Raw genomic sequence first — 24,869 nt, forward strand, 5'->3', positions numbered from 1 at the left:
CTAGGAGTATGAATCAGAACAGTGCATTCATTTAAGCCATTGGTTCCCGAGTCCCTGAAATCATTTATTTTACCCACGTGGCTGAGATGAGCCACTCAGATGCTGATACGAATGTGCCCCAGGGTACAGCACTGAGTGATCCCGGAGGGCTTCGCCTCGTCGTGAACCAGCGGCGTGATGGCCAGTGCGGACCCTGAACTGCTGGAGTCACGCTTGCTCAAGGGTCTGGCAGTTCAACCTCGCCTGTGACGAGGAAGTACTGACGCGCCCCGCAGGGAGGGACAGCCCATCTGTCCCTAGGCAGGACCAGCTGGCTAAGCAAGTTCAAACTCACCCCAAGACGTCTGGATGGATAAGTGTTTCCCTTCCCTGTAGTTTCCATCCCTTGGATCTTGGAAAGCCATCAGGTCCCTGACACAGAGCCCTCACGTAGCCCGTCATTTACTTGAACACATTTCTTGATTTCCTACTCTGTGCAAGGCGCATGCGTTTTGTATAAACTCACACCGACAGCACTTCAAAGGTGGAAACAAGGTTCCAGGCTTGTGCCGGCCGTTGACCCCCCCTCAGAGACGTCTTTACATGGGTCCCTATGATCAGAGAGCTTATGGGTTGGGCATCCCTAGCTAGCAGGGAAGAGAAAGTTGGGGTTCAGATTATGGACCCAAGAGGTTTAAGTTGCTGGATTACACAAGACAAAACTCCAGAGACCAAGCCTGTCTCCTAGGCACCCCTCTCCTCACGTGCAGAGAGCAGTTTCCGCATTCTCTGCACTGGTCTGTCCTTTCCTTGCTACGTGCGGTATTTTGCCATCGTTTGGATGGCCTCCTGATAAGAGGTCCCCTCTGAAGAAATCTTGATGATTTAATGATGTGTTTATCAATTTCTTTCAAGGTGGTGCACAGTTTGTACCAGATAATGTTTAGCTAATCAGCCCACACACATTTAATCTTATCTCTAAATAGTTCTTTCCCCAAGGAGAGCGATTGCTAAAGTGCTCTGCTGTGTTTCCAAGCCGCGTCTCTGTCATATACGATGACATTAACAGAGCTCAAATCAAGGTCTGTAGATATTAAGCCGATGATATGTGTTGGGTGCTATCTTAACAAAAGTCCAGATAAGTCACACTCCTCCTATCGAGGCTTGGCTCCTTTGGTTTATTATCTCTTGCAGGAAACCCTTTAGACTGACCAACAGGAGAAGCCCCCTCCCCCACCACACAGTACCCACTCTCTCTCTACACAGATGCACACGTGTACAGATGCACACGTGCCCCTGTGTGTGTTTTCTGTCTGCTGCAAATTTTGGAGACAGGAGTGGCCCGTTTCAGCTGCCTCTTTATCAAAACATAATGTGCTTTTGATGCAAATATATTCACTCATTCCACATTTGTCAACCCCAAAGACTTCCTCTGACCTTTACACCCTAGAGCGGTCACAGAATTCACTGCATCATTCGTTATGGCAACAAGAATATGGTGATTGATTGTCATCACCAGGAGCTAAAACGAACTCTCTGGAGTTGGGGGGAGGTGGTCTCGGTTGCCTTTTCTTTCTCTCTTGCACAGTCTGATGTCTCTGAGAAGAGGTCATTTTGAAGTTCTTGGGCTCAGCCTTGTGGATATGCATTGATGTGTGCAGCTGGCTTTGCGCCTTGAAGTTGTTCTTCTGACCACATATCCTTGGGCCCGCTGCAGACCGACTAATTCCCAAATTCTGAGGGTGGGGACCACCGTCTGTGGCTTAACCAGCTCTCCAGAGGATACTGATGTGTGCTCAACTCTGAGGACCACACACCTACGTATTTTGCACGTGCTCATTCACACCCACGTGTCTGTTAGTTTGCACACTGTGATAGGAAGAGGCAGGGGCTTTCACTTTTCCAGTGAGAGCAGGTCGCCAGAGGGGGCAGCGGTTCCCCATCTGCAAGCAGGGTGGAAGTCAGGTAGACAAGACGTCTCCACGGAGGGAAACAAGACACTGTCCGCCCTGAGTGTTAGTACAGCTTCCTCCACAGGCGTGACTATACAAGCGTGACTTGGGTGTTGGGGGGTAAAGGGGCTCTAGGTAGTCCAGATGCACCGTCGGCCCCTGTGTTTCACCGCGTGTTGGTGGAGGGAGTCGGCCCAGAGGTGGTGTCGAGAAAGCCTCCGCGCGCACGAGTTTCAGTTTATCCACCTTAAGCAACGGCCCACTGAGAGGATGGGCTTCTTCCCTCTGGGAGTGGGCCGCCCCCTGGTACAGAGGATACGTTCCACTTCCCCCAGGGCCTGGAAGCTAGTGGACAGTTGAGTTCAGCTGGAGACAGCAGGGCACATGGAGGAGGAAAGGGGAGCGATGGCAAGTCGGGGTGACTGTGGCGACAAGGCACTCTGAGGGAGGAGGAGGTGTGGGGGAAGGGGGAGGGGAGGGAGCCTGTGATGTGAGGGGTGGTGGTTGCACGACATTGTGACTTCAGCACTAAATGCCATGGGACTGTTGGCTCTGAAACGGTTGGTTTTATGTTCTATGAATTTCACCAGGATTTTTAAAACTAGTGGTATGAAAGCAGTTCCCTTTTCACTGTAGAGGAGCTGAGCTAATTTTTGCAGTAGGATGAGTCCCTACACCCCAAATACAACCAGATCCTGGGGGAAATTAAGTATTGATGGTGGGCTATGTCACGCCCTGAGGAGGACTGCGCGCCCTGTGGCACCGGGGTCACAGAAAGCCCGCAGACTCCCCTGGAAAACTGGTCACACACGGTCTAGCCCTGGGCCCTGCGCTCAGGGTCCCCGAGGAGGAGGCTGGTAGTTGGGCTCCAGGGCTGCTGCTGCTGAGCCTTGTGACAAGGATGGGCCCCTAATTCCAAGCTGAGTTGCTGTTAGAGACGGACCTTCTCTCCGTTTTCCTGGGAGATCATCACTTGTTTTCAGAGGAGGTGGGTACCTCGCTCTTCCATTCACTCCTGCGGGTCCTCAGTTCACAGGCTGAAGGCGGCGGACGTCAAGGTGATCGGCGCCCTGGGGGACTCTCTCACGGTGAGTCACCCTGACTGCACGGGGAGGGGCGGGGGAGGGGCTCACCGGGGTTCACGCTAGAACCGGGAGAGAGGGAACCTCGCGCCCAGCTCTTGATGTTGCCATCTCGGGTCCTGATCCTCTGTCCCTCTCCATCCCCGCACCCACCCTGGGGTCCGGCATTCCTTGCCCAGCTCCTCTTCCCACCTTCACGCTAAACTCGTCCTGCCTCTCCCAATGCTGGACCAAATGAGAGGGCAGGAGGCGGGGTGCCCATGGGAGCCCCGGGGTGGAAGTGACCGAGCCCACGTCATGCAGCGGAGCTGGACTAGGTCTCCCACCCACGGAGCAGTCCCCCTGCACAGACCTGGGGCCGTGTCTGTCTGTGTGGAAAGTTGAGGGAGGGGCAGAGAGATGATGAGACAGGAGCCAGTGCCGATGGGGGTGGCGGGGGTGGGGGTGGGGCAGTGCCGTGTGAGCACACGGGTCCTGGGAGCGCCAGAGCTCCTAAAAATGACCCCAGCCCATCTCTGCAGCCCCTCCCTGGGGACACCCCAGCCCTACAAAGAGCTATCCATGAAAAGCCCCATCAGGCCTCGGAGAGCCTGGCCGGGGAGTCCCGGAGGGTCCCAGACGGAAACTTGCACTCAACGGCAGCTCCTCGCGGGCGAGCCCCACTGCCGGCAGCAGCCCCAGGGCCTCCAGCCGAGTGTCCCCCAAGACCAGTGACACCCTCCATGTCTTCAGCCTATTCACACTGATGTTATTATTATCTCACTCAATGTCCTCAACAAAGTCCCCTGGAGTCTGACACTCCCTAAACCTAACCAGTAAAGAAGGTGATGCTGAGTGACGAAACATCAGTGTCCCTGGCCACACGGTTTATAAGTGCCAGCCCAGGACCAGAAGTCATGGGTCCTGCCTCCCAGTCCAGAATTCTGTCCCTGTGCTGTAGCTGTCTCCTGAGCCCTCAGTGACTGACACCCCAAAGGCCCTGCTGCTCCTCATCCCCAGGGAAGGATAGGCAAGCTGGTTTTAGCACTGCTTGCCCTAACCACTGCCTGCCAGGTGTGGCCCGACATCACCTGCCTCTACGCTCCCCACCACATGCTCCTCCCCCTCCCCACACCTGGCTGTTGGAAGATGCTCTGGGAATAGGAAGTGAGCAAGAACCAACACACCTGCTCAGGGTTTCCTGGGAAGGCAGCGCTTTGAGTGCGGCGTACCTGGCAGGTAGCAGAGGAACTGGGCGCCAGATCAGGGACTGCACCCTGGGGGGTGGCTCTCGTGCCCTTTGGCATGGCCCTGCCTGGAAATAACACACCTTCGGCCAGGGCCGTGCACCTGCAGAGCGCGCCCAGACTGTGGTTTAAAGACCCGCTCCTTCGTCCGCTGAGGGACAGGTACGTGGCATGTCACTTGATGGCTGCTCTGCATTGCCCTTACGTGAGACAGAGTGACGTAGAAGGATTGTGATACGCTTTCCTTTAGGAGGGTTTTCACGGCTTGTTACTGGTGACGAAAGCCGGGCCCTGGAATGTGCCCTTTGGAGAATGGGTGTCAGAGTCTAGTCTTCACAGCGCTCTCCCTGGGCCGGCGCCGCTGGAGCCTGGTCTGAGCAGGGTTTCCTAGGCTGAGCCCACTGGTGGCCAGGCCAGGCCTCACAGCAGGAGCTGTCACTCATCTCTGGAAAGGGTACGGTCTGGACTCTGGGGAGCGCCCCGGTGATCCCGGCCAGAACAGGGTGCGGCCTCCTGGCCAGCGGGCAGGGAAACTCATCGCCTTGTTGCTCCCTCTCAGGCAGGTAACGGGGCCGGGTCCAGGCCCGGGGATATACTGGACGTCTTCACTCAGTATCGAGGTCTGTCCTGGAGGTGAGTGACGGTGTGGCAAGGCCCCAGAGGAGACCTGTTATGCAGGGCTGGGAGGACCCCTGGGCATCGTGGGAAACCATTCCTCCAGCAGAGGGATGAGCCACCTAGTACTTCTCATGGGAAACTTCTAGGTTTAATATGAGGACAGTATTAGTCGGCTTCCCCAAATCACTGCATTTCCCAAAGCAGGAGCTGGGACCAGGGGGAGTCTGGAGGAGAAACGACATAAATGTTTGGATTAGAAAAGCTTCTCTAGCTCCCATTTCTCCCTCTGAGAAGTAATCTTGGAAGGAGGCAGTAGCCTTTGGAACCAGAGTTGTGTCTGAACCCTGGCTGCCAGCTCTGTGCGACTGTGGGCCCTTTACTTAACCTCTCTGACCTGGTCTTCTCACCTTTGATGCAGGGGTAATAATGCCACATGAGCACTGTCATGAGGGTTCAAGTACCCCAGCACAGTGCCCGACACAAAGTAGCGATAAGTGGTAGCCGGTGTCATTATTAAAGGGCCTTCAGTTTACAGATGAGGAAGCAAAGCCCAGAGAAGGCAAGTAACCTGTCCAAGATCACACAGCCAGATGGTCAAAGAGCAAGAAGTAGAATAGATGCTTGTTGACACCTAACCTGGTGGCTCCCCCCGTTGTGTACAGTGGCTTCCTGCAGGCTCGCTCCTGCTCTGGCTGCAGTGGAATCCAGGCCTCCCCAAGCCGCAGCGAGCAGAATGTGACCTCTGAGCTTCGAAGGCATGGAGGGCAGGCCTGGGGCTTCCTCGGCCTGGACTCTGGCGCCTCTGGCGCCAGCTGCATGTTGAAGGCCTGGCATCTTCCCTCCTGATGCTGCACAGGGTTAAACCCCAAATACTTTGAGAACCTTGAACACGTTCCCAGACATACTTGGCAGAGAATGAAGGAATATGGAAAAGCAAAGGGCTCAATAAACTCTGGAATGTTATATGTTTTCATGCCTAGAAACCCATCCAATTTGACTTCCTTGGAGTCTGAGAAGTGGCTTGGAAGATGGGTTGCTCTCAAAGAGATACCCTTGGAAAACGGGTTTGGCCAAGCCGAGGGAGAAAAGAGTCATGAGGGCATCCCATTTTACTGGGTTTTCAGTAACAGCAGCAGTGCGCAGCTGCAGGGCTAGTGGGGCAAGAGGGGGCTCTCAATCCAAGGAAGGCCTCTTTCCCTGTGGAAGTTGGGCAGAAGGGGACCACTGTGAAAGTCACCCCTGCCCCAAGGTCAACACTCAAAGTTATAAACCAACAGAGTCAGCCACGACCACTTCGTGTGTGGACGTTCAGGTGTGTGGGGAGAGAGGGGAGGAGTTGCTGTGTTCTGGTTTGGTTTTCAAGGTTTTTACTGAATTCCTAAGTCAAAGTCTCCAAGCCCCTGGGGTATCTCTCAGAAGCAGAAACGTCTGTCTTGGTAGTGTCCGAGATGTTTCAGAGTCGCTGGCATTTTTAACCTTCACTTTCTTTTTTGTTCCCACCACCCAGCGTCGGCGGAGATGGGAACCTCAGCACCGTCACTACCCTGGCCAGTGAGTCCCCACACTCTTACTTGGGTTTTAGGGCGGGCTCGCGGTCACCCTGAGCGTTTCTGCAGCGCCCCCTGGCGGCGGCCTCGGGCTTAGCAGGGAACCGGTGGTAGGAGACAGCCTCATTCGGCAGGGGGCGCTGCTTCCCCGATGTGATCGCACTGAGATAAAAGCCTGGGAGATTTTTTTTTTTTTTTTTGAAATTGTATTTAGAGATCTCAGGTCAGATCTTAGTGCAAGTCATTATTGAGAAATGATTCAAGGAAGAAAGGAAAGGAAACCCTTCTTTGCTATCTATGCCTGTCATTCTGAGCAGAGCACCTTTCTCTAACCGAGAGACATTGATCAGGGTTTGGGCTGCATGAGGCACCACTGCAGGCAAAGACATTCCATTCCTGTGTGTAGCTTTAGGAAACGCTACTGTCACAGCAGTAAAGACGAAGTTACTTAGCTCAAGTGACTGCCTGGAAGGATTTTTTAAAGCTTGTCTTATTAACCTTTTTCTTCTCAGTACACACACGTCACTGTGCTTGTTCCTAAAGACACATGCAATAAGTGTTAAAATTGCTTTCTTCCCCCTTACAATCTTATAGCTAATAACTACACCCGAGAGGAACTTCATCGGTCCCATTCTCAATTATTCTTCTTGTAATTTCCCCTTGGTGATTATCTTCAGATATATCCCAGCTAGGAGGTTATTTGAGCTTGAACTCACTAAGAATCTGGTGATAGGGACTGCTCAATCTCCACACAGGCAGAGCTGATTGGACTTCACGCTTGCTCTCTGTTTTTGCTCTTTGCAAATCCTGTTGAATTTTAGTAGGTACAGTTCTGGGGCGCAAGTGCTCCCTGTCTTCTTTCTTTCTAGGTCTGTACACAAGAGCTACTCATAAACTCCCCTATTGCCCAGAGGTGGATTGGGTTGATTTTGTAAGTGCAATGGACTGGTTGTGAGCTGGCCCAGCCTATACAACAGCTTGTTGGCCTCTCTGATTCCCGTGCTATTACCATGGATATAACATAACTGAAAATCAGCAGGCTCACAAACTTTCACCAAAGTCGCTTACAAAGGATTGAGACAATGTCACCCCTCAGGTGGACTCTCCTGACATAGGTAGCCTATGTGGAGACTATCCAATGGGGAAAGAACCATCTTTAAAAAAAAGATTTTATTTATTTATTTTTAGAGAGGGGAGGGAGGGAGAAAGAGAGAGAGAGAAACATCAATGTGCGGTTGCTGGGGGACCTGGCCTGCAACCCAGGCATGTGCCCTGACTGGGAATCGAACCTGCGACACTTTGGTTTGCAGCCCACGCTCAATCCACTGAGCTATACCAGCCAGGGTCTAAGAACCATCTTTTTAATAAATGGTTCTCGGGCAACTAGATAGCTACACTAAGCACAGAGTGGAGTCAGACCCCCACCTCACACTGTACACAAAAATTAACTCAAAATGAGACGTCGACCTAAATATACAAGCTGAAACAAACTCTTAGAAGAAAACAGAGGAGCAAATCTTTATAACCCTAGGTTAAAGAAAGCCTTCTTAGATATAACACCAGAAGCACAAGTGACAAAAAGGAAAAAAAATAGATATATTGGACAAAATTAAACACTTTCGTGTTTCAAAGGAAAAAGACAACCCAGAGAAAGTAAAAGACAACCCGAAGAGAGGGAGAAAATATTTGCAAATTATATATTTGATAAGAAACTTGTAACTAGAAAATATAAAGGTTTCTCATAACTCAGCAATAAAAAGACAACCCGATTAAAAATGGGCAAAGGCAACATTTTGAATATATTTAATACCTCTGAACTGTACACTTAAAAATGATTAAGATGGTATATTTTTACTATGTGTATTTTACTATAATTTTTTTTAACGGACAAAGGATTTGAATCCACATTTCTCCAAACCAAGATACACCAATGGCCGATCAGCACCCGGAAAGACACTCAGTATCAGCAACTGTCGCGGGGGCTCCTAGCCGAGTGAATAGCACGGGGAGGGGGCGGTGGGTGGGGCTGTGCTTGGTGCCGAACACCACCCACCAGCGCGTGTGAGAGGAATTGGAACGTTGCTCTGGGAGATACTAAACTCTCTCTTCCCTGTATCTGCAGACATCCTCCGGGAATTCAACCCTTCCCTTAAGGGCTTCTCTGTTGGCACCGGGAAAGAAAACAGCCCCGGAGCCTTCCTGAACCAGGCTGTGGCGGGAAACGTGGCTGGGTGAGCAGCTCGGGCCTTCTGGGGACCTGCGTAAGGAAGGGCTTGGCCGGGGTGGGGATTTACGGCTGACAGCTGGGGGCTGCTCTGCGGTGCGGTCTCAGGGTCAAAGGCTGGACTAGAAGGGGCCGAGGGACATTAGAAGGAGCCGCTGGCCCACCCCCAACGCCACCCCAGGGCAGCTGACTCTGACGCCAGGTGTGTGCTTTGAGCAAATTACATCTTCTTGTCTGTAAACCTCACTGTCCACGTAAGACAGTGACCGGAAGAGGGCCCACTGTGAGACGGTTTTCATTGTTTTGCCTATCTCTATTTTTCCTGTCCTCTTCACCTTCCCTTCCTCAGACCTGCTCTTTGAGCAGCTTTCTCAGGCTCCAGATCTTGCCTCCTTCCTGGAGCATGGAAAGAGCACTGGTCCCCTGAGTCTGAGTCCTGGCTCTCCTGTCCTCCCTTCCCCCCAATCTGGCCTCATGAAGCCTTAGCCTAAGGGAAGGGCTGGCAGTGAACCCTCCTGGGGTGGTCATGGGACTCGATGCCACACTGAATATGGAAGTTCTGGCGAGCCGTAAATAGCACTCACCTATCGGGTCAGGATGGTGGTCCCAGCAGCAGGGCAGGGGGGGTGCAAGACCCACCGGGGAACCTGTTAGTGGGCAAGCAAACCCCTGTGTCATGGTCGTGGGCACTGAATGAACAAGGTTGGCTTTCCTGGGTCCTGTTAGCTGCATGTCTCTCCGAGGTCCCGAGCCTTGAGCGCTCCACTGGGTTTGCTGCCTGGGCGGAGAGTGAGTGAACGCTGCTCCCAAACCAGGGAAAAGGAGAGGGAAGATCCTGTTCTATATCCTGTTCTTCCTCCAGAATAACCACAAGCTTCACTTTACCATGTAGTTCCTAGGGATTCCTGCGTTTTGGCTCCTGGATTCCCCCCTAACTTCGTCCTCCCAGTTCTCATTCTAGGGGCCACCCAGGTAACTAACTCTCAGGTGTTCAGGACGGGAAAGGTGACAAACTGCCCAGAGCAGAGGCCCTGAGAAACCCAATGCGGTTTAGAATGTATTTCGTGGCTCTGCTGTCCTTCTGGTGGGGGCGGGCTGAGAGGCTACCACTCCGCTGCTTTAAATTTTCAGCTTACCGTAGTGCTACTATAGTTTTGCTTCCTTCCAAGCACATGCCAGCTGGTGGGGTGAGCGGAGAGGCAGTTGTGAGTATGACTAGGTCAGGAAGGCATCCTAGAAGGAAACCTTAGTCATAAAAGCAACCGAAACGGAGCGTGATTCACATGGCCCTGGATTTCTTCCCTGCTTTCCCAGAGGCCTGGGCCTCTTTCGTTCAAGTCACCCACGTGTCCAGCACGTCCTGAGCTATATGTAGGGCAGGGTGAGAGGCTGCCGTTCCCATGTCACAGAAACTGTAGCACAAGGAGGCAAAGGGGCCTGAGCAGATGCATCAGCCCAGCCACATGCACGTGGTTTGCTGGCTTGGTGCCCTGCAGCCTCTGTCCCAGGGTTGATGTGGAGTCCTCAGACATACACAGCAGCATGTGGTCTGCAAAGTACCTCTGTTTCCCCTGTGCCCTGTGCTCCGCACAGGGGCCGTGTGTGGCGGACAAAGCGGAGGGTCCGGTACCCATGCTTTCTTAATGGCGATACTGATGATACAGGGAGGCCAGCAAACCACCCCAAAACTCAGGTCCGCAGACAGAGCAGCTGCTCTGATAACTTCAGATGTCCAGACGAGGAAATTGAGGCTCAACGAGCTTACGTGGCTTACCCAGAATTCCCACCCAGGCCAACTGATCCCCACTCTCCTGTGACTAAGACCAGGCCAGCTGGGCTGATAGTTGAGAGAGGAAGAGGATGGCTAATGTTTCCTGCTAGCGGCTGTGCCAGGGACTTCCTTGATGATAATGCTGATGGTGGTGGCACAGATAATCCACTGGTTGATTTATCCTGTGGATGCTGACCATGTGCTGTTCTAAGTTCTTTTGGGGCACCTTATTTCACCTGCCCAGCAACTCCGTGAAGAAGCTGTGCTCACCATCCCCATCTTACACAGGAAAAAATGGAGGGCTGGCAAGGTCAAGTACTTTGCTAAGGTCTCAGAGCTGGTCAGTGGCGGGGCCGGGATTCAAACCCACGCTGTCTGGCATCAGTGAGGGTCCTCGCTGCACAGGGCTGCTTTGCCCATCTCACTTCCTGCTCCCACTAACCCTCTGAGACTGGGGATTTTCTCCGTGTTTGTAGTCTTTTTGGACTGGGAACTTAAATCACCTTCCCACCGTCACCAAGAGGTAACTCAATGTCAAACTCAAGAATGTCTGGCTCAGCTATGTCACCTGGAGGGTGAGGGCCCCTTGAGGCCGAGGCCATGGCATGAACCATGCATGACACGGAGTGCTCACACGCAGCCTTCTGTCTGCCTGGAATGAGCTTGGCATGGGCCGGAAAGCAAAGCAGGTGATCAAATCCGCCCATCAGGACACAGTCCCCCAGCAGTCACCTCCTGACGTGTGGAGTGTGCTGTTCTTCCCGCCCCACAGACATGACTCCCGCCCCTCCCCCAGCTCTGTGACAGGAGCCTGGCCTTCAGTCCAGCTTTCCTGCCACAAATTTCATTCCTACCCTCTTTGCTGAGTCCCCTCCCAGCCCCAGCCTCACAGTCCCTGCTCTGCACATGACTCCCTCCTGTGTCCGCCCGCAGGGATTTACCTGTTCAGGCCAGGAGGCTGGTAGACCTGATGCAGAATGACACACTGGTAAGTCTGGGGGAGGTGCCTCCTGGGACCACCTGTGGTAGGAACTCCCAAGCAGGGATTAGGCAGAAGAAATCCATGAAGACAGAGAGAGGCAGCTTTGGGGGAGGACAGGGCCACTGGGAAGTCCAGAGAGTTCATCTTTAAAACAACGACAACAACCAATAACAACACCCTCTAAACCGGGGGTGTGTGCGGACCCAATCCTGCCAGCGTTCGGCACTGTGTGTTTTCCTTGACATGACCCTGGGGTGAGACATTTACTCGTTCGTTTTCTGTCCGTTTCAGAAGATAAATTTTCAGCAAGACTGGAAGATAATAACCATGTTTATCGGGGGCAACGACCTCTGCGATTTCTGCAACGACCTGGTAGGTCCCAGGGGAGGGTTTCCATCCTGGGTCCCAGAGCAGTGCAGCGGGGCTGGGGCTGGGGCTGGGGCTTGGGGCTTGGGGTCTGGCGTGGGTCCAGCCTGGGCTTAGCCTCGACACCCAGGCGGCATTCACCTCTCAGAAGAGCGTCGACAGCACCAGCGGGAATGATGATGAGATGAGTCCTGATTAGATTTTCTGTCAAGGGAGCCTGAGCATATCATTCTAGAAACCAAGATGACACTCCAACGATCTCTAGAAGTCTGGCATGTCTTCATAGCTCATTATAGGCCGGCTCCTTTCCCCAGTATCCGACTGCCGCACCATCTCCACCTTTGTGCTGTCACTTGTACGGGAAAGTGGAGCTCCTAACGCAGGCCCTGAGGCTGCGGTCAGGGCCCAGTCCCTCTGGGCTGGTGGGAGACCCCAGGGCCAGGCGGCCGCCCCAAAGAAGCAGTGCTTCTTCCTGGACTCCCAGGAGCTCTGATCAGGAAGGCACCCCACCAGCCATCCCCCCCAGCCTCCACCCCCAGCAAAGGTGCTTTCCACAGAACCCAGCTGTCCAAGAATGTTTCCAGGTTGGGCAGCTCTTTAATTTGCAAGGTGGCCCTAGCCAGTAACCTGAGCAGGTGTAAATTGTTTTGTGGTGTTTCTTTTTGTTTTTTGTTTTAAAAGATTTTATTTATTTATTTTTAGAGAGGGAGATAAAGAGAGGAAGAGAAACATCAGTGTGTGGTTGCCTCTTGCACATCCCCTACTGGGGGGCCATAGCCTGCAACCCAGGCATGTGCCCCAACTGGGAATCAAACCTGCGACATTTTGGTTCGCAGCCTGAACTCAATCCACTGAGCTACGCCAGCCAGGGCTTGTGGTGGTTCTTTGTGTTAAGCCCAAACTCCTGGCAAGCCTCTTCTACCTTCAATGAAGCTGACTTATTTAAAAGTTTTTTTTTAATTGTGTAAGTAATACACACAGGAAACATATCAAAGTGCAGAGAAAAAAAATATTCTCTGTGACCTAATTACAACATCCAGAAATGCCATTGTTAGCACTTTGGCAAGTGTCTCGAGCATTTTCCGTGAATGTGGAGAAAATGCTTTATTATTTTCTAAAAATGATGTCATTCCAAAAATATTGTTTGGTCACCTGCTCTTTTTCAATAGCTACACGTTGGGAAGATATTCCTATATCAATATTTATTTTTCTCTCAAATAATTCTCGATGACTATATAGCAGTGCATAATGTAGATGGGCCGTAATTTACTCAACTGTTCCCAGTTATTGGGTACTTAACTTGCATTACTTCCAATTATGCCTATTATACATGAACACCAGGATAAACAACCATCTTTCTGTATGTCCACAGTTGTTTCCTGGTATGTATTCTAAGTAGCAAGCTTTGCAAGCAAAAACATATGTTTACTCCCCCCAGTGCTGTATTTCCAAACACACCGAGGCACTGAAAGGCCTGTGTGGTAAGTGCCCGTGTGCCCACTGCCTGGAGTTTACGCTTGTTAATATTGTGCCGCATGCACATATTTCTGTCTGTCTTATTTTTTGGAGACTGCACATGGTTAATGCTTTGGATACATACGACCAAGCCACTGCCAGCCTGTGTATACCAGTCAGGCCTCTTTCCCCACATTCCAGCTGGCAATGCGCATTATTGAATACCTGCTATTCTGATAAAATGAGAAAAACTGAATCTTGTTTTCAAATTTTGCATTTTTTTTACTTCCTACTTAGGAATAAACTTGTGTTTTCCTTGTTTGAATCTTTCCTTTTGGTAAATTCTATATTATGCCTGTTGGCTGTCTGCAGTTAAGGTATTTATCTTTTCGTTGTTGATTTGTAGAAACCCCTTGCCATCGGTGTTGCCCACTTGTTGCCTTCCATTTAGTTTGGTTGCAGGGCTTTCTGATAAACAAGATGCTTTTTATTTCGAGTATCATTTGCTGGGTGTGTGTCACATGCCAGGCACTGCCCTGGGGGCTGAGCAGGTGAGTGAGACACAGGCTCTGCCCTCAACATGCTCAGCCCATGGGAACGGTGTGGGGGACACAGACAGCTCACCGTACCCTGGTGAGGAAGGCACCACACCGAGGTCCTGGGGGTGCACACAGACGTCTGAAAGTGGAACTCCTGTGTCAGGAGTTTACACAGAGCAGGGGACACTTTCCGGCTGGGACCTGAAGTCCAGGACCGTTGTCAGGCAGAAAAGGGACCAGCTGAGGGAGATTTAGGAAGTGGTGAGTCTTGCTGTGGCCTGGGAGTGCCTGGCCTGAGGGGTGAGCCTGCTCCTCAGACCCCTCCTTTCCTGGCATCAAAGTCACCAGGATGTGGGGGTTTCAGGCTGTGATGTGAGGGGTCCACGGTGGAGCCCTGGGGCTGCCTCATGGGAGAGATGGGACCATGGGCCCCTCCCCCACTTCCCTGCAACTTTGCTTCGTTTGGGAGAGCAGGGTTCTCGGTTGGAGTTCATTCAGAAAGGGTTCCACTGTTTCTAAGAAACTTTAAGAACCACAAGTATCAAAGTCAAGAGAAATAACCATCAAAATGTGTTAGTGCTCGGGAGAGGGGTCTCCCGGGGCCCTGTTACCCTCCTTAGGTGGTGTGGCTGGGCTGTGGGCGCTTGAGGTCTGAGCAGAAGAAATCAAGGCACAGGACCCGAGTGTGTTCAAGCTGCAGGTGACCTCAGCGGTCCTCTGCTCCAACACCTGTTTTGGAGGGGCCCAGAACAGCATGCGTCTTAGCTGGGGCTCTGCACCTCATTGACAGGAGATGGATCCGGAGCTTTCCGTGGCTCCATGCAGGAGGAAGAGCGTCTCCCCCGTGGGAGACGGGGGTCATAGCCGTGATGAGCCTGAGGGCTGTGGGGGTGGTGTGGAGGCTGGGGGTCCCAAGGTAAACCGGTGTTTCAGGGTCGCCCATTCTGGCTGCAACAGAGGAAGGAGAGGGTGCAGGAGAAAAAGCGGCCCTGGTCTGCGCAGAGATTGGGTGACACACGGTGTTGGGTGTTTCCTCTTCCCGCAGGCCCAGTATTCTCCGCAGAACTTCACGGACAACATCCGGAAGGCCCTGGACATCCTGCATGCTGAGGTACGGAGGCTGGCGCACGTGGCCTCTGAGCAGCCCGACCACGGCTCTCCCTGGGCCTCGGGCCTGGCCTGGAGGCGGCTCTGGCTTCTGGCTGAGACCTCCTTGTCAGGTCCCCTTTACCTGGAGCCCAGCATGACCGCGCTGTCAGCCCTGGTCCCAGCAGCCTGAACACACCGGTGCTGACGGGGAGGGGAGGAGCAGAGGAGGGGGAGGCAGGGATGCAGGAAGCGGACGGGGCCAGGTGGAAGGCCATAGACCTGACCCCCAGCAGGAGCAACCGCCCAGCCCTGATCCTGTCGCTGACCGACCTTGACTTCGCTCAGGTTCCCCGGGCGTTTGTGAACCTGGTAAAGGTGTTGGAGATCACCAACCTGAGGGAGCTGTACAACGAGAAGAAAGTCAGCTGCCCAAGGCTGATCCTCAGGTAAGCTTCTCCCCCGTTCCCGAAAGGGCCGTAGGACCCTCCGCAGAAAGTGACTCTGAGGAGTTAGAAAACTGAGGGAAAGGAGCGGGAGGTGCGTGGAGACTGCCCCATTTTTTAAGCTGACAAGGTCTAATGGGGGAGACTTCTGTGACCCCCTCGGAGACCTCGGCTCCACCTGGACTAGGCACCTGCAACCCACACATGCTTCTGTTGCCATGGCCGCTCGGGACACCGTCCAGTCCCCCAGGGAGGGAAGAGTCACGCACGAGGAATGGACGGGGCCTGGGTGGGCCAGGCTCACTGGCCGCTGCTAGGGCCGATTTTTCAGTGTGATCAGCTCCTCCCCCACCCCCAGGGACGCCAGTCCAGCCCAGGACCGAGGGAGCCTCTGTCTGGCACGGTGCTGCAGGCTGGGCATTGACAAACGTAGGGCCGCTTGCTTGTTAGAGGAGAGCGTGGTCCGATCAGAACCAGGAGGGCCTGGAGGACAGAGTCTTCCCGGGGGAACAGAGAGCCCTGGGCCCGGGGTGGCCCCGGGAGGCCTTCTTCATCCCCAGTCTCCACGGCCGAATGAAGGTGGCTCCCTCTCTCGCATCACTCGTGTCCGAGACCCTCAGGAGTACGATGCCCTTCCCACCGAGCGTGAACATTTCGCATGGCATCGCTCCCTGCCAGGCCTGCTCTGGACCATTAGCTGAGGTCACTGTGGCTGTGCCCATCCCCCTGCACCTCCCCAGCTCTGCACCCCACCCCCACACCATAGCCCGCAGCATATCACATGGTAACTATTCATGTGCCTCTCCCCCAGCCCTGAACCCTGTGTCTGAGTCACTGCTGGCACAGCACAGGGGCTCAGTGGCTGTTGGCTGAATGGCTGAATGAATAATTCACAAGGGCCAGGTTTGCTCTTTGAAATGAAGAGGTATCTTGGCTGCTCCCCCGAAGATCCATGCCAAACCTCACCTGGGGGCCCGGACTGCCCGGGGCCCCTCGGGAGGCCCCGCGGGTGCTGAGAGCGGGAGGATGGCTGCTGGATGACACACGCCTGTTAGCGCAGCTGGTGTCAGGCGTCCTATTTTCGGCCGCTGACTCATCCCCTGGCTCCCACGTTCTCCAGCCTCTGGGCCACACGGGGCTCCGTGTTTTCACTCCGTTTCAGAGCGGCTCACCCAAAACTCTCTTGCCGCCCGTCACTGCGGGCTTGTTAGGCCATCAAAGAAGCTGAAGGCTCAGAGGAGGCATTTGCCAGGGTGGTTCTCAGCTCTGAAGCGGCCAAGTCACTGACCATGTGCTAGGCAGGCTCAAGGTCACCTTGGCCCACCACCTCGGCAGTGCGCTGCCCTCCCTGCCTCTCTGCTGTTCGTCTCGGTGGTGGCACTTTCCTTGGAGGCCCTGAGTCTACCCAGAGCCATCCACAATGTTATCCCCTTATCTCTCAGACCGAAAGCCCGGATTTGCAAGCCGGCCATCCAGATCAGAGCTACAGACTGGGCAGAAGCTGTTTAACCAGGGATCAAGAGCTCAGGTTCATCCCAGGCAGACTTGAGTTCAAGTTCTGGCTCCTCCTCTTAGCATCTGCGTGATCTTGAGAAAATGACCGCACTGAGCCTCAGTTTTCTCAACTATGAAATGGGGATAATGACAGTTCTAGAATGGCTAAAGGGGATTCAGCAGGTTAATACCCATAAACCCCTTGGCACGGCAGGTATTCACGGCGTGTTAGCCGTTCTCATGATCACCGTTGTCTCTACCGCCATTTAGTAGGAGGCCTGCCTGACCTCCAGCTCCTTGCTTCAGACCATCCCCTGGCTCCCACGGTCTCCAGCCTCTGAGCTCCATGAAAGGCATCTCCTGCGGATGTCAGGAGAAGTAACTATTTCATTTTCAAGAGCAAATCCAGGTCTGGGAAATTTCCTTCAGTTTTATTGACAGGTCAGCCAGCCAGGGCCCCCGTTAGCATTGACCCCTGATACCTCCACATTAAAGGATTCTGGATTTCAAGCCACCGTTTCTGCATCGTGCACTCAGATGGTGATTTGAGGGGTGTGGGGTGTCTCTTCCGTTTGGTCTGCAGGAATCTGTGCCCCTGCGTCCTGACACCGGAGGAAAACTCAACGGAGCTCGCCGCCCTTGTTGAAGTGAACAGGAGGTACCAGGTGAGGCGGAGCGGGCTGCACGGGAACTGCTGTGAGACGTGGTTGCTCTGGTTGGACGATGGGCACACGCCCACGTGTTTTTGGACCCCGGCTGAGTGTGAGGTTCCCTCTGACCAGTCTGCAGATTTAGAGACACCCTGCAAGGCGGCAGGGGCTGGGGTTCCTTTCATTTGAATCAAGCTCTAAAACCAAGTCGCTGGACACACCACCAAGACTCTGTTCCTGACCTTACGCGAAACCAAGCGTTCCCCGTTGTCCACGGGGAATGCGTGTGAGCCCGACTCCCGGTGGGACGCCCTTTCCACCCAAGAGAACCTGGGCGGTTCGGTGAGGTGACATGCATTCCCTCTGCCCTCCCCTCCCAGGGGAAGAGGCATTACTGGCGAGCAGGAGGAGAAGGAAAGCCGGCAGGAGCTCTCTAAACACCCTGTGGGTTGTGCGTTCCAAGCCTTTCCCGTCACCACTTGGACCAGAGCAGCTGACTCCCTTGACTCAGTCTTGAGTTTCCCCCCAAATAATCGTCCAGTCACTCGAGAGGACAGTAGTAGCTGTCTGGCCCTTCTAGAATGGACTGCAAACCGCTTCTAGGGCGGATTCATCCTTCATGTCCAGGGACTCCTTAGAGCAGAACAACTTCCCAGCAGACTCTGGGGGCAGCCGTCCCTGCCAGGGGTATCGGGGCCCAGGAGAACGAACCTCTCTCTCTCATGCTGTGGCCCCACTGGCCGGCCCTGCGGATGCCTCCCCAGCTGCACTGCCTTCTCTGCGTGCAGGCGCCTGTGTCCCCATGGCTACACCAGGACAGGGAAGGCCGCTGAGGCCCTGAGAGCACACCTGTTCCAGGTGGGCATCTCGGGTGCACGCAACAAAAGCTTATGCAGTTCTGGTGTATTTAAGCAGGTCTATTATTTAAGCACAATATCTGGAAGAGCTAGAAAGCTAGAGTCAGAGGCCAAGCTACCAGAATCATGGAATTTCAGGGACCAAGCCATAAGAGTCAAAATTAGACCAAAGAACTAGCCCAGGATGCGGCTGCCACCCTCAGCAGAATGGAGTTTATGCTGTCCCTCCATCTTCTTCGGGGTAGTTTCAGCCCCCGAGTGGGAGCGTTCACTGGAGACCCTCGGCGAGCGCCCATGCCCTCGTTGTGAGGGGCGTTGAGAGAGCCAGTGCTCGCCTTTCTCACCTGCTGCGGCGAGAGGCAGGCTGCTCTTCATACAGTGGGGTTTTCCAAACACAGGAAGTGGGTTCAGATGCTGGGTAGACAAAAAGAGGAACTTTTCACCAAAACTGCCTTCATTGACCTTTCTAAAGGGGCTGGCTATTCCCAGGTCTCATCCGAGACCCTAACGTAGCGTCCTGGAGAAGCGCACAGCTCAGCCACCCGAGGCCATCATGCCCTCTCTCCGAATCCCCTCACCCCCCCACTTCCTGGCAAAGCCACGGTCCCACTCCCTCTTCCTGGAGAGGATCGCTGCTGTTAGTGCCCCTGTGCCAGGCATTCTAGACACTATTTCTTTCACTTCTCCAGAGACGCCCGGTACCCCTGGGAGCCAGCGTGGCTGGTCCACAGAGTAACCAGTGCACTGGATTTAAGGGATGGTCCAGGTCTTGCCAAACAGACCTCTGGAGCGGGAAAGCATCTCGTCACACAGTCCGTGGCATCGCACCTTCTGCCTCATGGCTCTGCCTGTAAATAGGAGACTTCCTGGGAGGTCAAAATTGAGGTGTCTCCAGTACAGGGGCCCTCTTTCTGGCTCCCACTGGGCAGAGAAGGTGCTCGGTATCTTCTGAAGTGGCCACACTAATGTTCTCGTGTGTGCGGACCTGACTTCCCTCTCCAGCCAGGGTTCTGGCCCCAAATGGCACGAACCTGGCAAGCCGTGGGATGGCCGTCTGGCACCCGTGGGAGCCAGAACTGGGTTAATCGGTCCTCCCGGAGCTGAGGCCAAGTGGCAGCTGCGAGAGTGACAGCTTCATTACTCTCCCAGGCAGACCCGGGAGTCTCGGGAGTGTGCAGGCCCAGGGGCCCACGCGCTCACACGCACCACGGGCCAGCGCCGCGGTAGGCAGCAAATGTCACTGGTGACTCACCTTCGACTTTCTGAATAAGTGTAGGACGGAAAAAAAGTTAATGTAAGAATGATCCAAAGAAGTCATTTAATCAAATACTTGCCCCCCTCCCACAAGTTTGAATCAGGAGCTTTAAAGGGATCAGGCGGATGGCCTCAGGGTTTTCCTTGCAGTCCTTTTTTCGCGGCCTAGGTCAAGCAGGCGATGGCAGCAGAGGTTGGGGCCGGGGGTGGAGATAAAGGCTGATTTAAAAGGTCACTAGCTGGCTCCTGACCAGTTGAGATTTTGCCACAGAGGGATTTCACTGCAGGGCCAGACCCCGTCTAATCCTACGGCGGCAGAGAAGGGGGTCGCACGCAGACCGGGCAGACACGGAGAGCCCTGACCCTTGTCCCCTGTGCCTCTTCCCGCAGGAGATGACTCACCAGCTGGTCGAGAGTGGGCGGTACGACACGAGGGAAGATTTCACGGTGGTCTTGCAGCCGTTCTTCGAAAAGGTGGACATGCCGAAGACCTCGGTAAGTAAAGCACATGTGGTGGACAAGTGGGGGGCACAGATGGTGTCCAGCTGTTTCTGAGTGTCACCTGTGTCACCGGACGTCTCCTCACTCGGGCCCTCTTGTCTGCCCCGCGCCCAGGAGGGGCTGCCTGACAGCTCTTTCTTCGCTCCCGACTGTTTCCACTTCAGCAGGAAGTCCCACGCCCACGCAGCCAGTGGCCTCTGGACCAACATGGTAAGGTGCCCCAGGCGGGAGGAATGCTCCTCCCTCCGATAAGAAAAAGACTCCAGAAAGCTTTCGCTGGAGCTCAGAGGCCCCTCGCCCAGGTCCAGGCGGTGGGAGCCCCGCACGGCAAGGACAGCCAACCCATTCCCTCCCCCCCCCACCTCCCCTGGCCCCCGCTGCCCTCCTCCAGCCCGGACCCGAGGCCTGGGCTCCCACTCTCGCTGCCTCTTTCTCACTCCCCATATTCCTGCTTCTTGGTTTAGCTGGAGCCCGTCGGCCAGAAGACGACGCGCCATGATTTTGAAAGCAAGATCAACATCACGTGTCCGAACGAGGTAGCGTGAGAAGCCCATCCTTGCCACGGCTCCACCCAAAGCCTCTCTTCCAGCCTTTTAAAGTCTTCTTACGGTTTCTCAGTCCGTTGCCTACCAGGGTGCCCCCCTCAACCCCAGCTCTGCTCCCCTGTTCACTCACTCCAGACTCCGGATAACCGTCCGTGGTGTCCCATCCGGGTGGACTGGGATGGATGACAGTCCCTGGTGGCCAGGGGGCCGTGGGCGCTCCTCTGTCTCTTCCCGTCACAGCGAGCCCCAGCACAAGTCTGGGCTACACGCAGCTCCTTCCAGTCTGAAAGGGGAGCACAATGTTACCATCCAGCTCTCATTGGGAAGGCTAGGGCTGGGGACAGCATCAAGGGCAGAAAGGGACAGAAGGACACTCCATGTAGCCGTCTCCATGGCACGATGGGAGGAGCGAGGAACAGAGACCCAGAATAATGTCTGCTAGGGTGGGAGTTGGGGGTGGGGGTGGTCGTTTGGAAGCTGGAGCTAAGAAAGCAGACATTAACCAGGAAGGTGAAGCCAGTCAAATCCCCCCACTCACCCACGTGGGGTTGAAAGATTCTTGGACCTCTGCAGCGACTCCCTCACCTCCGTGAGCCCCTCTGTGTTCCCAGTGGGGTCCCCCTGGCCTGGGCTTGCATGAGGCAGGACCTCAGAAAGCTTGATTTTCTTGCCTGGGCAGGAAGGAACCCAGGCTGCTACAGGGTAGGAGTGGCATGGAGTGGCAAGGGGGGCCTAGGGAGTAGGGACATGGGCTTGTGCTGGCAGAGAGGGGTGCTCTGCTGGCAGGGGCCAGGGTTGGGGAAGAGGTGACACAGACACCCCCAGCCAGCTGCATAGGAGGTGAAGAGCAGACATGCTCATTCCCAGGAGCCACTGCAGGGTCTATTCTGATTGCTCCTGTGGGTTCAGATTGGGTCGGGGTTGGGTCTGAGTTGCAGAGAAGGCCCCAGTGCACCCTGGGGAGGAGCCCCTAGGGTCGCCCTGGCAAGGAGGGGCTTGTGACATGGAGCGGGGAGGCTGACCGTGTTTGAAGAGTTTCTACCCAGGCCAGCACCTCCTGAGGGTAGGCGGACAGAGAGCGAGGCAGAGAACAAGCCAAGTTCACTGCGGTTGCTCACCCCCTCCTTCCACAGGCCTGGCCGTTCCTGAGGACCTACAAGAACAGTGTGCAGGTAACTGCCTGTTGCTTCCTTTCCCCTCACCAGCCTGTGCAGGGGGCAGCCCCTGGGCCGGGACTCACCCAACAGGGTGGGTGAGAACAAGGGCGTTCACACTCTTTTATAAAGTCCATCCACACGCACCTCAGACGGGGTGGAGGGCAGAGTAAGTGACAGTCCAGAAGGGGCCCAGCCAATCAAATCTTAGCCTCAGCAAAGATGTAGGTGAAGACCCTATCCTCCCCATAAAGCCGCTATGGAAGCAGGGGGTGGGAGGGTGAGGGGTTTTGTTGATGCCCCGATTCTTGCATTAGTTGGTGGAGGGCTCTGAATGACATTAGCCAATCTCAGGGTGGCTGATGTTCAGAATTGCCGAGGGACCCCTCTTTAAATGCCCTTCTGGGCTCTTCCCTGGGTGGGCTGGGGGGTATGCAGGAGTCTGTTTGTTAAGGTCTCTGTGTGTCTGACACCTGGCAAGTCTCTTTGGTCCCTTCCAGCCCTGAGATCCATTCTCTGCCCTTAGGGTCATGGGAGTCACCTGCTGTGCGGGGACAGAGCCCCTTCTACCTCACCACCCACCTCAGGTGAGCCCTGAGGGACACACCGGACACACCGGGACACAGGACCTCTCCAGGAGGACTCAGGAGCCCAGGAATGTTCTGACAAAATTTCTACATGTAACTCAGTGATGCAGTTATGGCCAGTGCTTGGTCCCTGTCTGGGTGGTCACCTGGGACAAGTCCCTCATTTGTCCCCCTCTGCTCCGTGGAGATGGCTTATGTAGCAGGCCTCCAGGTGACCAGGCCAGGAACTGTGTGTCTCTTAAAGGGAACACAATGCAGGAGCCACATGAGTTCCCTGTCCAGTGAGCTAGCCCTGTAGGGTGACCTCACGAGGTCAGAGGTGGGGGCCAGGTGCCCAGGGAGTCCCAAGAGGCAGCCAGCTCCCAGGTTGTCCTGGGGCTTCCGGCTCTGCAATCACTGCCGGCGCCTGTAGGCCCGGAGAGTTCCTGGGGTCTGGGAGACACTGGAGGGCCCAGAAAGACCTGGCATGATTGTGTCTCAGATTCTTGATGGAAACATGGAGCCCAGCTCTAACTGGACTGTGCACCAGGCCCCGAACTTCATCTCAGATGGTCCAGTGCCCAACTGGTTGTCCACGCAGGTCACAGCCGGTGTCCCACACGACTGCTGGCACTGCTGTGGTGGGATCCCACCATGCTGTCCCTTCCCCTTCCCCTCCCTCTCTCCCTCCCTCCCTCCGTCCCTCCCTTCTTCCCTCCCTCCCTCCCTTTCTTCCCTCCCTCCCTCTGTCCCTTTCTTCCTTCCTTCCTTCCTTCCTTCCTTCCTTCCTTCCTTCCTTCCTTTTCCTTTCCTTCTTTTCTCCTCCCCTCCTTCACACCCATTTACCCATCCCCTTCCCCCTCTCTCTCAGCACCCTTCTCTCCCCATAGGTCCAGGATTCCTTCATTAAGTCTCTTATAGAGAAAGCCTGTTTTAATGTAACCTCCGCCTCCAGGGCCCCATGGACCCTGGGTCCTGCGTGGCCAGAGCACAGGCGAGCAGTGTTTCTGATCTCGCTTAAAGACACACTAGACTCTGGCTGCAGCTTCCTTTCCACGGACTCAAGAGTGTCCCTCTGTCTCCCCAGTGCACTCCCTGAGACCTGCAGACATCCGAGTCGTGGCTGCTCTGGGGGATTCTCTGACCGTAAGGACTCCTGGGCCCTGGGGTGGGGTGGGGGTGGCTGTGTCAGTTCAGGTCCCAGTCCCCCTCCCCCCAGGGCCTGCACTCCCGAGCCCTGCATTAAGCCCGCCCCCCCCCCTCCCCCCCAGCCTTCTCCAGGCCTTGTCAATCCAAGAACATGGCGACGGCTTGTTTTGCAGCCACTTTCTCACTCAGGTGCGCAAAGGGAAGTCTTTTTTAGGAGTGAACTGAATTACCTCGGATAGTGGAGGTTCTGCACACCTAACAACACTTTTTTAACAATTGCAAAACCATGTCATTTTGACTCAAAAAATCTTCTACACCTACCTGTGTGGGCGCCCCTTTCCCTTCGGATGCTGCTTTCCAAGCGGCTCAGACCCTCCCACCTGCTGCCTCTTTGCATCTGCGCGGGAAGCAGCAAAGACACCCAGGCTGTGGCTAAAGCTCCGCCCCTAAGTTCTGAGGAGTGGGGCTCTTTGCCATCCCTGAGGACCCCTCTGCGGCAGCTCCCCCAGAGCCACGAGAGCACCTTACAGACTGTCCCAGCGGGAAAGAAGAGAAATTGCGAAGTTCACGAGGAATCCGCCCCCGGCCATCCACTCAGACCCACGAGCTTGTTCTTCGTTGCTTACGAAGAACTGAGGAGTGTGTCTCACACTCATAAAGCACTTTAGGGTCTTCCACACCCTTTCACAGCTCCGATCCAGTTTGGGCTTCCAAAGAGCCCTGTGAGGCAGGCAAGGCCCGTCCACAGCGCAGTTGGGAGCCAGCTGCCGCCCGCAGGTGGCGAGCGCGGGTCCTCTGACCCCCGGCCCAGCGTTCCGCTCGCGCATGCGTGGAGAGGGGCGTTGGGGCCACCTGCAGACGCCCAGTGCGTCGACAGCCTCGGTTCTCTCTGACTTGCTGATTTCCCTCTGGATTTTTGGTGTGTTTTCAAAGGCTGGCAGCGGAATTGGCTCCAAACCAGGCGACCTTCCTGACGTCACCACTCAGTATCGGGGGCTGTCATATAGGTAACAATAACCCTTGACCCCTAGCCACCCTGGGTTCACCCCCAGAGACTGGGGGGCTTTGTCTCCTGTGAATTCACAAATAACCAAGAGCAAGGACTGGTCTGGAAGGGGCTTCCAGAAGGAAAACCTATGTTACGCCTGCAAAGTGTGAGTGTGGTGAGTGGAGAGGGTCTTTTACTATTGATGACATTTTTCTTTTTTTTCTTTTTTTTTAAATTGTGCAGAAAAAGCAACCCAGGGTTCTTATCAGGCTCCTGGGTCAGCAAATCCAACAGGAAATGCACCCGAAAAGCACCAGATCTCTGAGTCTCCACCTGCCCGTTTGCGTGTATACGTCTCTGTGTCCTGTCTCTATGTGTTTGTTCACGTCAGTCTGTGCTCACACCTCGGCCTTTACGTGTATATGCATGCATGTACAC

At 54.7% G+C, this 24,869-nt stretch overlaps 1 protein-coding gene across 1 annotated transcript in view; it reads left to right on the forward strand.

The window, feature by feature from the left end:
* The window catches only part of PLB1 (phospholipase B1), a 90,549-nt gene that overhangs the window by 23,633 nt on the left and 42,047 nt on the right, over positions 1-24,869 (forward strand). The window contains exons 13-28 of the mRNA XM_036029952.1: positions 2,961-3,019; positions 4,799-4,872; positions 6,365-6,408; positions 8,527-8,635; positions 11,333-11,387; positions 11,673-11,753; positions 14,787-14,852; positions 15,176-15,276; positions 17,351-17,432; positions 19,919-20,023; positions 20,144-20,239; positions 20,494-20,565; positions 21,708-21,746; positions 22,255-22,315; positions 23,382-23,440; positions 24,377-24,450. Of these exons, the coding sequence (XP_035885845.1) occupies positions 2,961-3,019; positions 4,799-4,872; positions 6,365-6,408; positions 8,527-8,635; positions 11,333-11,387; positions 11,673-11,753; positions 14,787-14,852; positions 15,176-15,276; positions 17,351-17,432; positions 19,919-20,023; positions 20,144-20,239; positions 20,494-20,565; positions 21,708-21,746; positions 22,255-22,315; positions 23,382-23,440; positions 24,377-24,450 (1,177 nt within the window). The remainder of the gene's footprint in view (positions 1-2,960; positions 3,020-4,798; positions 4,873-6,364; positions 6,409-8,526; positions 8,636-11,332; positions 11,388-11,672; positions 11,754-14,786; positions 14,853-15,175; positions 15,277-17,350; positions 17,433-19,918; positions 20,024-20,143; positions 20,240-20,493; positions 20,566-21,707; positions 21,747-22,254; positions 22,316-23,381; positions 23,441-24,376; positions 24,451-24,869) is intronic.

The sequence above is a fragment of the Phyllostomus discolor genome, chromosome 6 (genome assembly GCF_004126475.2).
Source record: "Phyllostomus discolor isolate MPI-MPIP mPhyDis1 chromosome 6, mPhyDis1.pri.v3, whole genome shotgun sequence".
Taxonomy (NCBI): domain Eukaryota; kingdom Metazoa; phylum Chordata; class Mammalia; order Chiroptera; family Phyllostomidae; genus Phyllostomus; species Phyllostomus discolor.